General features: G+C 25.9%; 1 protein-coding gene across 1 annotated transcript; it reads right to left on the reverse strand.

Moving 5' to 3' along the window:
- Positions 1-485: 485 nt before the first annotated feature.
- Positions 486-17,254, reverse strand: LOC113388293 (zinc finger protein 836-like). Its single transcript, XM_026625690.1, has 15 exons — positions 17,122-17,254; positions 15,000-15,119; positions 13,374-13,576; positions 13,098-13,149; positions 12,910-12,978; positions 11,331-11,396; positions 10,963-11,162; positions 10,531-10,576; positions 8,839-9,033; positions 6,701-7,156; positions 6,333-6,500; positions 3,679-3,984; positions 2,061-2,185; positions 1,185-1,242; positions 486-904 (listed from the first exon to the last, which is right to left on the reverse strand). Exons 1-15 carry the CDS (start codon positions 17,252-17,254, stop codon positions 486-488), a joined length of 2,616 nt encoding a protein of 871 aa, XP_026481475.1.
- Positions 17,255-17,286: the final 32 nt, after the last annotated feature.

Below are 17,286 nucleotides of genomic sequence, written 5' to 3' on the forward strand. Positions count from 1 at the left end.
CGAAATCAATTGGATCCGGAAGGAAACAATTACACTTTAATTTTTCAAAATTACTGTTAACTTAACATAAAATAACTGGGATACATTAACATCAAATAACTGGGATAATTATTAAATTGCTTAAAAATTAGATCAGGATTTATTTTAAAATATCTTCAAACAAGCGTACTGTTTTTTTAGTTCAAAAATTTAAAGTAATATTTCTTGCAACACAATATCCGAAATGAATTGAAATCCGGAAGAAAACAATAACATTTTAATTTTTCAAATATACTATAATAAATTAATTAAAAAATTAACTAAAAAATTAGAATAAGATTTATTTTAAAATATCTTCAAACAAAACGCTGAAGAATTAGTTTCTTGTATGGAGTGCGTCATGTTATACTAGTCGGTTTATTGAAAAAACCTCCTTTCAAAACAATCACTTTCAATCAGTTTTTGTCTTCATCGAGTCAAATAAACAATCAAGCTTTAATTTTCCATCACAAAGTATTCTTCTGTCCAGGAACTAAGCCAAATTTAGCCTTCGAATGAGTACGCATATGCCTCTGCATACATTCATTCCTATAACTTCTATATTCACATAAATCACATTTGAATTTTGGTTCCATGCCACATTCATTATTAACATGTCGACTAAGGGCACTTCCATGAGAATATTGCTTTGGACATTTTGGACATTTATACTTTTTTTCCTTGCAACGAACACTCCAATTCTCGATTTCGTCCAAAAGTGGAAAAAGTACATGAGGTGAAATTCGGCCTTTATCTTTCGAATTTTCGAAAGCAATTTGAGACTGTGATGGTCGGCAGTAATGATTTCTAATAGAATCGATATGAGGAAATAGCCGTTTGCAATTTGGACACCTGTATGACAGTGAGTAGTCAGTTGTTTTGCGACCTGTAAATAGACAGAAGTCATATGTTAAAAAAAATAAACTGATGTTTTATTTGAAATAATACATATTGCCTAATCTGAACTAAATAGTATTATAAGCGTTTAAGACAAAATTAATATATGCTAAGTAACTAAATCAATATATTTTTATGAAGCCTGATCAGCAAAATCAAATCCCCTGAATCTCATCCAATATAAATAAAAGGAAAATAATAACATTTAATAATAACAATAAGTATAAAGATATAGTAAATAATATAAAAATACATAGATGATTACATACCTATACTGATATACGAAGCTGATAGTTTATATTTTCTAACAAAGTCAAGAACAGGCATCTAATGCATAAATAAAGACATGCTAATATAATAATACAATATTAAATAAAAGCAAATTATAAAATATGAGTTATATTCATATGTATATAAAATTTATTTATTGCACATAGAACATAAAGTTCAACGAAACTTCATGTTTTTCGACTAGATTCATTTATCACTTTTGGAATATATATTTATCCAACTTAAATATCACAGATATACGAGTATTAAATTTATACAAGAGCGGGTCGATTTATATGGGTTAAAAAAGTCGCTTAGGCACATATGATTTTCGGGTACTAAAGATCAAAATAAGATACTTTGCTGAAGAAACCATATCTCTAAAATAAATTCTGATGTCCCGTGCATTGACCCAAAAATAAGTGTTAAAATTTGAAAAATTCCATTCAAAGAGCCCCAATCGCGTCCAAATGTATGACCGACCCCCTCTAACTTTGGAGACCGATCCACCCATGCCCGTGGTTCACCCCATGACACCCTCCTGAAGGGTTTCTCAAAATTTAACCCTTATCTTCAGGTCGGGGTATCAAAATGCAGTTTTAAAGGTAAGATTTCTTCAGAAAAATATTTTATTTTAATCCCTAGAATATAAAAATCATATGTGCCTAAGTGGCTCTTATATTGACTCGCCCTAATATATATTAAATTTAAAAGTTTCTTAAATTCACATATTTTTCATTTTAGTCCGAAGTATCATCATAAATAAGATTAGATAATTTCATTCTGCGAGTATAGTAATTAGACACTTTTTTTTGGCATGGTAAGCATTTGTATCGAGATATCCCTCCTGGTTTTTTCCAAAATTGAGATTCCACTTTGCCACAGGTATAGCAAACTAAACGACGATTAGAAGAAAAGATATAATTTTTGTCCAAAGCATGTCTTCCGGGTTCTGTGGAATTCATTGCCTTGAGAACATCCTTGCAACGGGGAAAAGAACCTGAAAAATAAAAAAAAATCAGCAAAATTAATATAAAAGAAATGCCACTCACATAATAAAATCACGGTGTTTAAGTAATACTACAATTTCGTTGTATATAAGATTTGTATTTTCATAATATTTACAATATTTCTGCTTATTAGCAATAAGTCTACATTGACTTCTTATAACTAAAATTAATTTTTCTATAAGCGCGTGAAAAGCAACTCTTGATTTTACATATTAAAATACAAAACTGATTCAATTCAAGTTAATTAAACTTAGTAAAGTTTTGAAAAAAAAATGCTTTAAATATGAATAGCACAAAGCAATTAAATTTATAAAAAACACATACATAATATATAATTAATATACGCATATATAATGAATATAATAAATAAAATCTCTACTGTTCAGACATTTCACAACAAATATTTTAGTTATAAGTTAAATAAATTTTCAATAATTAATTTGAATTATTAAGTTATTTGTAATATTTTATAGTTGTACATAAAACATATCATAAATATTCTTAACATAAATTATAATTACAAGAAATAAACTAATTTTGAAAAATTAGAACTATATGAACATTAGAAAATTTGAACCATATGCAACTTAATAGTTTTTTCGTCATATTTTAACATATATAAACGCTGTATATAAACATATTTATATACAGCAAAAATATCATGTACAAAAAATAAATAAATATCTATAATTATTTATTTACACGTTTCGACACTTATAAAAAATGCACTATAAGTTTGTGTCAATGATGTTGGGTTTGCATCATTTTTATATCTAGAAGTTATTTCCTGGTGAATGATATCACATATCAAGTGTTTCCATACTGTAGAAATAAATTGTAGAAATTGCTCCAATATACTTTGGATAAAATTTTGAATTGGATCCAATGGCATTTTCTTCTTGAGTCTAATGATGTTTGATGGATCACTAAAAATGTAGTCAATCTTGTCTACAAATTAAAACTTAACCCTTTCCACTCGGATGCCGCCGCTCCTGCAGCAAAAATAATCTATATATTATTTATGATTTTCACTACATATGAGACTTTTTAGTTAATTTTCATTCACAAAAATTTAGTAGAAGGATAAGAGCCTCGTTTGTTCATATACTTTTTACATTTACTTATAGACTTTTCTATTCCAGCCAATCCAAATGCACCAATATTTCAAGCAAACTAATCACACAAATTTTTCATAGATCATATCGCTCAAATTAGTCTTTATTAAATTAACTTTTTGTCCCACGGGTAGACCTATTTAGTTCGAAAGTAATAAGGGCTGATTTGGTATAGTTAATTTTGGTAATTTATCGTATGTGTTTAGTTTTCCAACATGATGTGTTGTTATTGTTTTTTGAATAAATCAACGTAATTAGAATTAGAAACTCAACAGTTTTATTTTAAAATTTGATCATAGATCCTTCAAACACTACACCATTAGATCTTATTTCCTAAATCCTCTTCCGATTTTAAACCATCTGATTACTGTGAATATGTCTTTGCAAATGCCTCTTCAAATTGGCATTATGGTAAGTTCTATAACCACACATGGTACATTGAAAACTAGGTATTTTTCCACATTCATATTTTAAATGCCGAGCTAATGAAAAACTCCGTTTGTAATTCTTCGAACACCTAGGACATCTATTTGTCTCAGAATCTTCCGTGGTAGCAAAACTAGGTGGTAAAGCAAGTTTTGGTAATAAAACTCTATAATTTTTACAATTATGCATTCGAAATTTGCCCACGTCATAAAAACCCAAGCCGCAGTTTTGGCACACTCTCGCTAAACCTGAAAAGAAAAAAATATAATTAGTAAATTAAAATGAGTTAAAACTTACAGCGAATGGTTTAAGGTTAATACTGTGCTCATAATATAATCATAATATAATCATCTTAATAAGAGTCAAAATCTCATAAAAGCTGTGAAAGTCGTTGAACCTCTTGTAATCCTCAATTATATTGAAGATTTCTTGAATATAATGAATTTGTGGCTAAGCGATTTTTGTGATGATAAAAATTCAATGAAAATGTTTTATAAGCATAAATATTACATAAATATAAATCTCCATAGATGATTGCAATATACAAATATGTACCAAACCAAAATTAATACTACATAATACTGAAGTACAAAATGTATTAAAAAATTATTACAAAATATATTGAATATAGAGAACATATATGAACATCTTATTACATATAGAATAATAATAAAATAGTTTTAGGAATTCATAAAAAAAAATCAAGATACATAGCAATATTTGAGATCAATTCAACACATTAGGCATATAATTAAGAAAAAAATTCATTCATATGTGAATCACCTAAATATTTACTATTATTTCTCAAAGTAATCTTTATATGTAATATAGTTGATGCCCATATATTTATAAAAGAGAAACATACACAAATATAATAAATGAAGAATATAACAATATTTTATAAAAATTCATAACATGTCAACAAATCAATAAGGTAAAAATTTCATTTTTTGTGAATCATCTGGATATTGAAATATTTATTTTTTTATCACAAACTTTGCTTGATAAATATGTTAAATATGAGATCAGATTATAATAAACTAATAACGTAGTAACTTTTATATTTAAAGTTATAGGTATAAACGTAATAAATCCATTAAAAGTAGAATATAGCAATATTTCAGGTAAAAATTTCATTTATATCTAAATCACCAGACTATTGTAATATTTACTTTCATATAAAGTAATTTCAAAGAGGACTATAATTATGTAAAAGTTAAGAATACATAAATATAGTAAATTTATGTATAATATAAAAATATTTGATATAAATTCATCACATATCAACAAATAAAATTCCACAAATAGTAAAATTTTTGGTGAGGTTTCTAAATATTAAAATATTTATTTTTTATCACAAACTTTGTTAGAGATAACAATTTATATTATATGAAAAAAGAAATATTTTAAATTTTAAATTAATAATTAAAGTTATAGATTTATGATATAAGTTTATATAGATGAAAAATAGATAGCAAAGTATAGCGACATCTCAGATTCATCATACATTGAATAATAAGATAATAATCTCATTTATATCTGAATCATCTGAATACTGAAATAATCACTTTTTATAATATAAGGTAAATATTTCATATAAATCAATAAGGTAAATATTTTACATTTTCACAAACTTAGTTTGAGATAATGACTTAATAAGTGAGAGATATATTGTAAATCTGAGATCAGGTTATAATAAACTAATAAGATAGTAATAGTAACTTGTTTAATTGAAGTTATAGATATAAAAGATTATATAGACGTAAACGTGTTAAAAATATGTTAAAAGTAGAGTATAGTAATATTTCAGGTTCAGCATTCATCGACTAATAAGGTAATAATTTCATTTAAATTTGAATCATCTGAATACTGAAATAATTACTTTTTATAATATAAGAAAATATATATATATATATATATATATATATATATATATTAGGAAGGCCTTTAACCCTTTGCACTCGGATACCGCCGGCGGCAAAATTCATATGAATCTCGGTATTAGCGAGTGGAAAAGGTTAATATGGACAATTTCCTTGCTCCCATGGGCTCAAATGCTTCCAAATTGATGAAAAAATACTCTATAAGTTTTAGCTCTTAATATAGTCTTTTAGATGGTGCGCAAATCAATGAAAGTTTTGTATGGAAATAGCATAAAAAAAATTCAAAAAAATTAAAAATGTTTTTTAAATATAACTTAGCAAACAAATGAAGGAGTTATAAAAGTATAAAAAACTTTTGATTCACTTGTCGCTAAGTTATACCTAAAAAATTTTTTTTATTTTTCCAAATTTTTTCCATACGAAATTTGGTTGAATTGCGCACTATTTACACGTTAATATTAAGATCTAACACTTCTAGAGATTTTTTTTTATCAATTTGGAAGCATTTAAGCCCCTGGGAGCGATGAAATTCAAAAATGTCCATATTAAGGACCACCCTAATATATAAATATAATTATCTTATTTTATGACTAGATTAATTGACTAGTTGTTTTTGGTATTATTTGAGTTGATACTGATATTATGAACTATCAAGAAATGCTCGCTGATTTCGTCTGTTTTAATATCTTTAAATTTGTGATCACACATAGTACATCTCATCAAAATTTCACATCCACACGTTTTTTGAAGATGAATGGCAAATTGACTAAAATCTGAAGCAACCCAGTTGCATTTTCTGCAAACAAACTTGGAATTTGGACTTGGTGAAACTCCATCTGATGCAGCCTTGTTCGATGATGGAGTAATTTGTACATTGTTGTCTAAAATTTAATCAGGTACAAATTAATATTAGTATTTTTTTTATTTATAACTAAGAAAATAGGTATATATAATTTGGTAAATTTAAATAAAAGTTTAATTTTAGACATCAAAAATTTAGGAATAAATCACTGTTCGGATGAATCAGGTGTATTTTGTCCTAACTTTTAGACGTATTTCAAGAAACATGAAATGAGCTTACTGTTGGGCGTTTTCGAAAAAGTCCTCAACTTCTTCGAAGAATTATCTTGACTCGTGAATCCATTTTTATTTGTCGAAGGCGTCTTAAAATTTTGTGATAATTTTTCTTGATTATTTGGCTCCAAAAGTTTTTCTGGAGTAACCAGAATATCTGCGTTTGAAGAAAGCTTCCTACGTTTTTCTACGGCAGTTTGACTATTGGTGTTTGATGACAACATCCTAAATTTTTGTGACAAATTCTCTTGCGAATTCTGCGATGATTTTTTCAGCAATCGTTCTTTTAGTGCTTCGAGTGGAATATTATCATCCCATTCACTAAATGAAACTATTAAATTTCTTCTTGGTGGTAAAAGCTTTATTGAAACTTCGTCAAAATCCAATATTCTGCGGTGAATTGGTGTCGATGTTAACAATTCATTATCACTTTCAAACATTTTTTCATAGGTGAAATCACCTGCTAAAAAATACAAAATCATATTATGAACAAATCAACATGATTAAATAAAGTCATAATAAATTATAAACAAATCTTTATATTATAATTAATACATCAAAGCTACGCAAATATTACAAAGATTTTACACAAATAAAACAACAAAAAATCATAAATCATTTATATTTTTAAACATATTATTATAATCAAACATATATTTAATTTGCATTTCATATAAACATTTTATTATATAAATTTTCATAAAAATATTTTTTTTAAATTATATAAAAACATATTCTATATGTTTTTATAGAATATTTATCTTATTCTATGATACATAATTTCGATATTTTTAAAATGACGAGATTCAGAAAAAAAAACACTTTTTTGAAAAAGCAACAAATCAATAAACATTTCAAAAATGTTTTTTACTAGTAATTCATGTTTAAAAAATCTTATTGTAAAATAATGATTTTTAGCAGTTTAAAAATAGTTTGCTTCAATTTCTTAAAAAATTAGAGGCGATATTTTAATGAAAACGGTGAACGATGATATTTTAAAATTAAAGCCGTACTTCAGATAAACATTTCATTTTTAAATATTATTATGAAATAAATTAACAATTTGGAGATTATGGCAATTATTATAAAAATAGAAGTTGTTATGAAAAATGTTATCATTTATTTTCTATAGATTTCTAAAATATCGTAGAGAATTTACTATATACATGAACAATCTTTATAATTTTATTATAAAGCTATAGCACAACATTTTATCAATTAATTTCGAGATAATTGGTATTAATAATAATACCAATTATCTCAATAATTTTTATTTTTAACAGTAAATGGCAATAATGATTATTAATTAGAATTGTATAAAATATAACAGCAACATATATCTAAAATCATATTAAGGGGCTAATTCTGCGATAAAATAAACCGTAACATCTGACGGTTTTCACTACCAATTTATTTGAAGAAAGGCCGTAGCCGTTGCCATGACAACGCAATGTTAAGGTCTATTTTATCGGAGAATTGGACTCTATATCTGGGATTTCAAGAAAAATCTTAAGCTGCCATTAATCACGTGCTCGATTCTTTAAGGATTTTTGGATCCATCTCCCCCGCGGTAATCAAAACTACACCCCTCCCCCACAATAAACATCACGAATATTTTTAGTTCGGCAAAAAAATTGTAAAATTGTTGATTTTTTTTAAAATGCTTAGAATTTTTTAAGAAAACTCAGGTATAAAATAAATCAAGTGATATTTTACTACACCCCTCCCTCCCCCGAGTGGTATTCTGTGATTTTTTATCAAACGACCCCTCCTTCTAAAAACCTCACGTAATTAATGGACGCCCCCTATACAGCAAATAACATAACAAATGAAAAGTTTAATGATATTATTATTACAATATGGCAGTGAAAAACTCGTAACGCATTAATTTTGTATTTTTAGAATTAATCAACAAACAATATACATCGAATTTTTTCGAATTAATTATTATGGCAAATCTGTATTATTAAGGATAGTTTTCAGAAGCATCAATTTGAACTTTATGTTTCAGCTGTATATGTTTCCCTATATTATAATTAAAATGTGTCTTGTAAGAGCAAAATGCCATCGGGCAATGAAATTGAGGTTCTATGCCACACTCATACTTGATGTGCCGATTTAAAATAAATCTTTTACTATAACTACGATTGCACTTTGGGCATGGAAATATAGATTTTCCTCCAGACATCAAGGTTTCCAATTTGCTAATTTGAGAAGGATTTCGTTTCACTTTTGGAGAATCAAATAACAATTTTAGTGCACATCTTTCATTGTGAAATTGATGATATTCTGTTTCGAAGTAAAGAAAGCAGTACTTGCATTGGAAAAATCCGTCATCATCTAAAAAAGTGAAAAATAGAATAATTCGATTAATATTAAATGAATAGGTTTACATTGGGTAATACATTTTAGTTAAATGAAAGTTTTACAATAAAGGAAAATAACATTTATTGTAAAATTTTAGCCGTGTTTTGTTAAAATTTACATATATTGAACATGATTTAACGATTTTTACAAGGGCATCACATATTTTCAACACATACATATACCCTTATATATCTTAGGGTGGTCCTTAATGTGAAGATTTTCGAATTTCCTTGCTCCCAAGGGCTCAAATAGTTCCAAATTGATAAAAAACAATTCTCTGAAAGTTTTAGCTCTTAATATTGTCTTTTAGATGAAGCGCAATTGAATCAAATATTTGTATGGAAATAGCATGGAAGAAATTTCGAAAATTTTAAAAATGTTTTTTATGTATAACTTAGCGACAAATGAATTAAAAGTGACAATTCGTGTCATCTACTATTAAAAATTAAACGCTCTGCAAAACAGGTTTTTTAGAATTTGTTTTGTAGAGCGTCGAATGTTTAATAAAACTCAATTATTTGTTCGCTTTTTGAATTTTTTTTTTTTAATTTTCCCATGCTATGTCCATACAAAACTTTTATTGATTTGCACACTATCTGAAAGACAATATTAAAAGCTAAAACTTATAGAAGATTTTTTTATCAATTTTGAAGCATTTGAGCCCTTGGGAGCAAATTATTTTGATTCGGGCGGTAACACCAAGTAAAAAAGTTGTTTACTTGGTTTAAGTTATTTACTTGATGATATGATTAATAATTGATAATTTCATTTAATTTACAAAATACGTATTTATTGATGCTACTACAATATTTGAAAATACATATTGATCTATAAAAGATTTTATGATGTATTTAAAAACAATTATTACAAACAAAAAATGAACATCTAAACTACAATTTACAATATAATAATATTTTCTATTTACAGAATATAATAAATATATTTTTATCATTTTCTAGAATTTTATGCTGCAGCAGCATACTTATTTTTTCAAGATTATAGTATTGATTTTATACACAGAGAACATATCTAATAATTGTTATTAGTATTCCAGAAGACAGGTCCATGATGTGAAAGAATTCACCATTATCCATTTCTTTTATAGTTCACTTTTTATATTTGATTATCAAAAACTGAAGACAGATATTTAGAGCCAAAATAAAACAAAATAAAACAGAACAACTTGTTGAACTATTGAAACATTAACTTATATTGTAAAAAACTTTTTCTTTTCATATTGCTTCTCATATCCATTAATTTTGCGATGTTATGATATAGGAGTGAATCTGGATTTTTTATTTAGATTTGCTTTTTGATCTTTTTTACTTCAAGTAAATGCTTAAAATTGCAGACATTTAATATCAATCGAGGAATGGTATAAAATAAAATATAACAATTTTATTGATAATTTTTAGAGAGAAAAACTTGTTTTCATATCGCTTTTCATTCAACGGATTTTTTATTTCGTACTTGTAGTAGGAATTTTTAATTTCTTTCGTACGCTGCATTTCTTTTTCTAAATAAAAAATATAAAGTAAATTTAATATTTCATATATTTTACGTAAATTAGGAATAAATAGAAATGGACTTTAATATATAAATTAGTAGACGTATGGTGATATTTGTAGAACTATTACTAGAAAAAAACACATATTTATATTTATTACTTTCACACTTTAAAGAGACCGTGCTCCATAGCTGCTCCCAAAAAACGACTCCACCATCATTTGTGAACTTAATTTTACAAATTAAAAAAAAAAACAGAATTTAAAGTAAACTTGTATTACTCTCACTTTTGCTTTGTGAAAGAATAATTTTCAAATCGAATAAACTATGAATATTCCGACAATGGTATTCTAGAACAGCTTTCCTCGTCGATTTGTATGGACAACGTGGACAAACAAAACTAGGTTCAACTCCACATTCATATCTTAAGTGCCTGATTAAATTGTGTCTATGTTTATAAACCCTTTTACATTTTTCACACCTAAACATGTTTTCCGATTTATTTTGAACAAAAGTTGATAGAACATCACGATTGACCTGGGACGATGGTTGGCTGAATGGTAAAACTCTGTGAGATGGTTTTAGGAGCAGGAAGCCTGGAAGAAAAATAAATATGTTAGATAAAGGTAATAACAATTTAAATTTACCAAATTTAAAAAAATACTCATTTTAGATAAGTAAATAAAAAACGTGTATTCAATACAAATTTATTATATATTATCAATAAAACAATACAATAGATGTTTTGAATCTTACCATTTAACCAACCATCTGTGACGATAGTTGGTTAAATGATAAAACTCTTAAAGGTGGTTTTAGGAGCAGATAACCTAGAAGAAAATAAATATGTTAGATAAAATTAATATAAATTTTAACTCACCAAATTTTGTAAAATTTTCATTCTAAATATATAAATAAAAAACATATATTTGATACAAATTTATTATATATTATCATTAAATCAATACAATAGATGTTTTGAATCTTTAACCAACCATATGTGAAGATGGTTGGTTAAATGGTAAAACTCTGTGAGATAGTTTTACGTGCAGGTAACCTAGAAGAAAATAAATATGTTAGATAAAATTATTAAAAAATTAAAAACACCAATTGTTATAATATTTTCATTCTAAATAAATAAATACAAAATATATATTTCAACAAAATATATATTATCAACAAATCAATACAAATGCAAAACTATGTATGCAGAGATCATAAAAGTAAAAATTGTTTAAAACTAATTTTACATATAACTATATGACTAGCTTTAGATCGTATACATGATATACGATAAAACATTTTGAAACATACTTCATATATATATATATATATATATATATATATATATATATATATATATGATATTAAGTTTGAAGACGAATTACTTACATCATGCGTTTTTTACAACTTATATCATAAGAAAGACTTTTATAACTCATCAATTAGAATTTAGTTTGGCAGAATACTTAAAAATATTAAACATTAAAGTCAGGACTTTTGTTGCACTCTCTAATCGTTTATTGACATTTTAAATCATAAATTTTGTGTTAGAGAATAATTTAATAGCTATTTGTTACAATTTGGTGTATTTACAACTAAAGAAAATACAAACAGGACTTTTCAAAAAATATCTATTTGATTTAGCACATTAATCGCCATGACAGTGCCCGACGTTAAAAAATTCTACGTAAACTATGTCAGACACAATAATCCCAAAATTAGTTAAAAATGTATTAAAAAACCTAATTCTTTAAAGAACGGAACTCTTATGTCTGACATAGCCCTATATTAATTTATTATTATAGGTATTATTTTTTTGTCGACAAGCCATTCGTGTCAGCCTTATATGTAAGCCAAAAAAAAAATCAGTTTTTGTTCCTAATAGGCCAAGGCCAAGGCCTTTCGAAACATAATGCAAATGTATCGTTTTCTTAGCACCAGACACCAATGTCTGACAGAAATCAAAAATTTTCGAAAAATTCTGTTTGTGTTCCTTTTGTAGCAAATAGCCATTAAATGATGAAATGAAACATAAAATTTATTACTTAAAATATTAACAAACGTTTAACAACTAGAGGCCTGGAATAAAAAAAAATGGAACTGCACTGCTGCAATAAAATCCTAATTGTAAGTATGAAAACGTCTTGAAATTTTAATACATCTGGCCAATCTGCGCAAATGTTCATTTTACATGTCTTACAGAATGTCGATTAAGATTTGATTTATAAAAAGTCGCATAAGAACAAAGATGACATTTATATTCCGGAGGTTTTCCGCATTCAAAATGCAAATGAGCTTGTAATGTGTGAAGAAATTTGAAAGATCTGGAACAGTTATTACACTGAAAAGGATATAATCCTGCCACTTCTACATGACGATGATAACCTGAATTTCTTGCAGCGGGATTCTCTGAAACATAAATATATTTGTAATTAATAATTAATAGGTAAATTGGAACAAGGTACTTTACATAGGATACTGATTTTGTAACATCTTCTTGGATTAAGGACCTGCAGAAAGTTTATTACTAAAACTATCACAATAGAGAATAACAATCCTTACTTCTTCATCGCCAACAAACTAATTTAAAATAATAAAATTAAAATTAATGAAAATTTTATAAATTTTAAAGTATTTTATTTCGAATGGAATTTCATCTAGATTTTTCAAAAATATATTCCAGTAGGTACATCACGAGTAGGTTTTTAATTCACAAACTAGAAAATTTTAAAGGTTAGTACTTTTACATGTAGTAAATATATGACTTTCTCTCTTCAATTCAAGAGAGGATGTGCAATTTTCACATGTTTTCCAAGATCACTTTTTAAACGTGCTCTATAAGGACAAAACCCACATAGAAATTTTGGTTCAACACCACATTGGTACTTTTTATGTCTGCTAACATTTCCTCGACTACAATATATTTTGCCACATTGATTACATTGATGCTGTTGTTTTTTAAACACACTATTTTCTTCATAACCATAGTAATTCAAATCTTGAATCCCTAAAATGAAATTATTTATTGTTAATTACTATAATGCATACAGGTACATTCTGATTATGATAACATTGTAAAATACAATATAGTTTGATTTTAGTTTGATAAAAGTATATTTTCACCCGTACAAATTTACAATTTTATTACTTAGATGCTTAAATAATTTAATATAATACTATAATATTTTTACTAAAAATCATTTTTATATAGTACTTTTATACATAATAAATATGAGTCTAAAAAATATTTAGAAATTTTATCCATGAATAAAACCTTAAATATTTAATATTTTGAAAAATATACATGAATAATGTGTTGCCATTCAAAGTTTCATAATTAAGTACATAAATATAAATATAAAATGCAGTCTAATGTTTTGTCTGACTATAAACAAAGATTATTTGCATTTATCATAGTGATGTGATTACTCAAAAACTAATTTAATTTTAATTCGTAAAACTTTGTTGCAAAAATATTTGCAGCAAAAATGATAAATACAAAATATTAGGTACATACATTTTTAATTAAAATCAGAGAAGCATTCAATTTTTGCTGTCATATCGCAAAATAACAGTAGATTTCTGTAGATTTCACAAATAATTACAAAAATTGAACTACAATTTGATTAATATTTATAACTTTTATAGTAAAAACATACTAAAATTAGGATTTATGTAAATAAAATCCTAAAATAAATATAGTCAACCAATATAAAAACAATTAAAACCTACAATAAATAATTGATGTTGCACTAAAATTAACATATATAAATGTTGTCATGCTTATATAATATTTATATAGATATATATATATATATATATATATATATATATAAGCAAGCAACATAAGTGTTTTATCAGTTAGATAAAATATTTATTTACAATACATAAACAAATTAATAATTATTAACAACTAACCAAAATACAAATTTGAGATAAATTCATCATAATTTTTTACATTCATTTTCTTCTAATTCTATATGGGTACTAAAACATTTTTGCTAAAAAAAAATATGTTGAACCAAAAACCTAAAAATAAACCTAAATTAAAATCTGTATGGTTATTGATTCAAACAAATTTTCCTTTAGTAATGTTACTGATGCATGGGTATCATAAACTAATATTACACATGTAACTCATTCAACCAATCATTTTTGCTCATGACTTAATTTACAATCAAATCAATAAGACGCCTAAAATTTTCTATATCCACATACACTATACATTATTTCCTAGCCCAACTAAAATAACTTATTTAATTTTATGTTTGGCAAAAGAATGAGCCCTCAGACTCTCTTTTCTGTGACATTTATACCCACAAATATTGCATTTAAATTGTCTTTCTTGGCCACATTCATATCTCAGATGACGTCTTACACTCTGATTATGCATATATAACTTTAAACATTTTGGCATTGGTACATCAGGCCTTCATCAGTCCATACGACATTGCTATCCTGCTCTGGAGGAAAAGTCCTTTTAGATTGCTGGGTCTGCTTGGTCATAAATCCAGAATTTGAAAAAGCACTATCCCTAGCGAATGAGAATCCTGAAAAGAACAAATTGAAAAGTTAGTTAAAAAAACTTAAAAAAAATTATATGAAATTCAAAAATCCACAATACCATTCAATATAGGAAATAGGCATAACTACAATCCTGAAAAAACAAGTACATTAGATATAGTATTTATTGCAAAAATCTGTATTTTGTATTTTATGTACAATTTTTATAACACATTATAAAACTAAATAAGATTTGTTGAACACTGAAATTGTGTAAAAGAATAATATACTAATGTATTAATATAAACGACGAATTAAAGGAGCACATATTGCTCTCCTACATTGTAAGTGTTCAATCGCAGTGCATTATGAAAACTGATCAATGTCACACAGCACGTGTGGTAGAGTGAGTGGAAGCAGGGTGTAAGAAACAAAAGAGAAAATGAGAAACAGATATATATATATATATATATATATATATATATGTATGTATATAGTTCCAAATCGTTCACAATAATTAATAATATTTATAAAAAAACTTTTGTTTTTTTGTAAACTTTTTCCAAAAAAATATTTATTTAATTTTTTTATACAACTATTGCTACGTTCCGGGAACATAGTATGTCCTCGTCTTCAGAAAAAAATAAGAAAAATGTTAAAACATATATACATTTTGCAATTATTTGAAAAGTGAAAAAATCACTGCTCTCTTTTTAAATGTTCAAATTAAAATTGTTTTAATAAAACACTAACAAAAATAAATTTTCTAAGAAATATAAATAACATTTGAGTAATAGATGTGTTTCGTTGCGTGTATACTAAAAAACTAAAAATAGTAAATTAATATCTAAATTGATTTTATGATTATAGTAAAAAAGATTTTTTTTATAATTTAGGTATAAAAAATAATATCATAAATTTATACAAATATATTTAGTCTTGACAAATTTGCCCTTAACATGGTGTGTTAAGTGTTATCTAATTAATTTAAAACATTTCGCAAAAGTAAATAAATGATAAATTTAGCATATAAATTACAATTAGTCCTAACTAAGATCTAAGTTCCAAACATGCCAAAGTCAAAAAAATCGAAGTGATATGATAACAAGGTGAATGATACTGAGATGTTATATAAAAATAGATTTTCCTCATAATATTATAACAAAAATAATTCGCTTTTTTTTAAACTTCATTGCCCATGTATTTTTATATGTTGCATCAAATTATCTTTTCTGCTGCACAATTTTTTGCATACGGGGCACTCAAATTGTGGTTCTATACCACAAACAAATCGAACATGTTTATATAATCCATTGTACGTAGAATAAATTTTAAGACATTTGCTACAGGTATATTTATAAGTGTCTGCAGATATATTTTTAAATTCTTCTAAATTACAATCCTTTTTCTGGTGTCTGTAGAGTTGAAATATATCTGTAAAAACTAGGCTGCATTTCGAACAATGTATGTAGTAGCTCTGCATCGAATCTGAAACAATAAATATTAATGAGAAAAATTGTTAAATAGTTTTATTAAATAAAATCAAGAAATAGATAATTAAATTACATACCTCAACATTTAAAAAACATACAAATATATCTTCATAACATTTATTCATAAATGACCACAGTATAATAAAATATACTCCAATATTAAAATAATAATAATAATATATCTTGATTTAACTATATACAACTTAATCTATGTAAAAAATACATATACATTTTGGCACGATAGACCAAAATTTTGGCCTAATTTCGTACACAAGTAAATAATTATTAGATCAAATATATTATGTAAATAACTTGCTTCAACTTAACGCATTGTATTTAATTTATTATATGCCAGTGGCATTTTAACAACGTCCAAGTAATAATAAAAGTCTTGTAAATGTTTCCATTATACAAATAATAAAAATATAAATAAATAATTTTAAGTGTAAAAGGTTACACTTTATGTCGTAGGTACTGATGATGCTGCAGACTCAAAAGTTTTCTAACGCAAATCACTGCAGGTTCCTATGTTTTCTCGATCTATGTCTTATCAAACTTTGTTTATGGTAAAATCTAAAATGACAATGTTCACAAGAAAATTGAGGTTCTTTTCCACATTTAAATTTCACATGATTATAGAGACCTCCTGCGGTCTCATAGGGTCGTCTGCAACCTGGACAAAAATGCATTGCACCATTTGCTGACCTCTGACTGGAATTTT

This window comes from Ctenocephalides felis, unplaced genomic scaffold, assembly GCF_003426905.1.
Source record: "Ctenocephalides felis isolate EL2017-DRISC unplaced genomic scaffold, ASM342690v1 CF-g0.4_SCAFFOLD_03572, whole genome shotgun sequence".
NCBI lineage: Eukaryota > Metazoa > Arthropoda > Insecta > Siphonaptera > Pulicidae > Ctenocephalides > Ctenocephalides felis.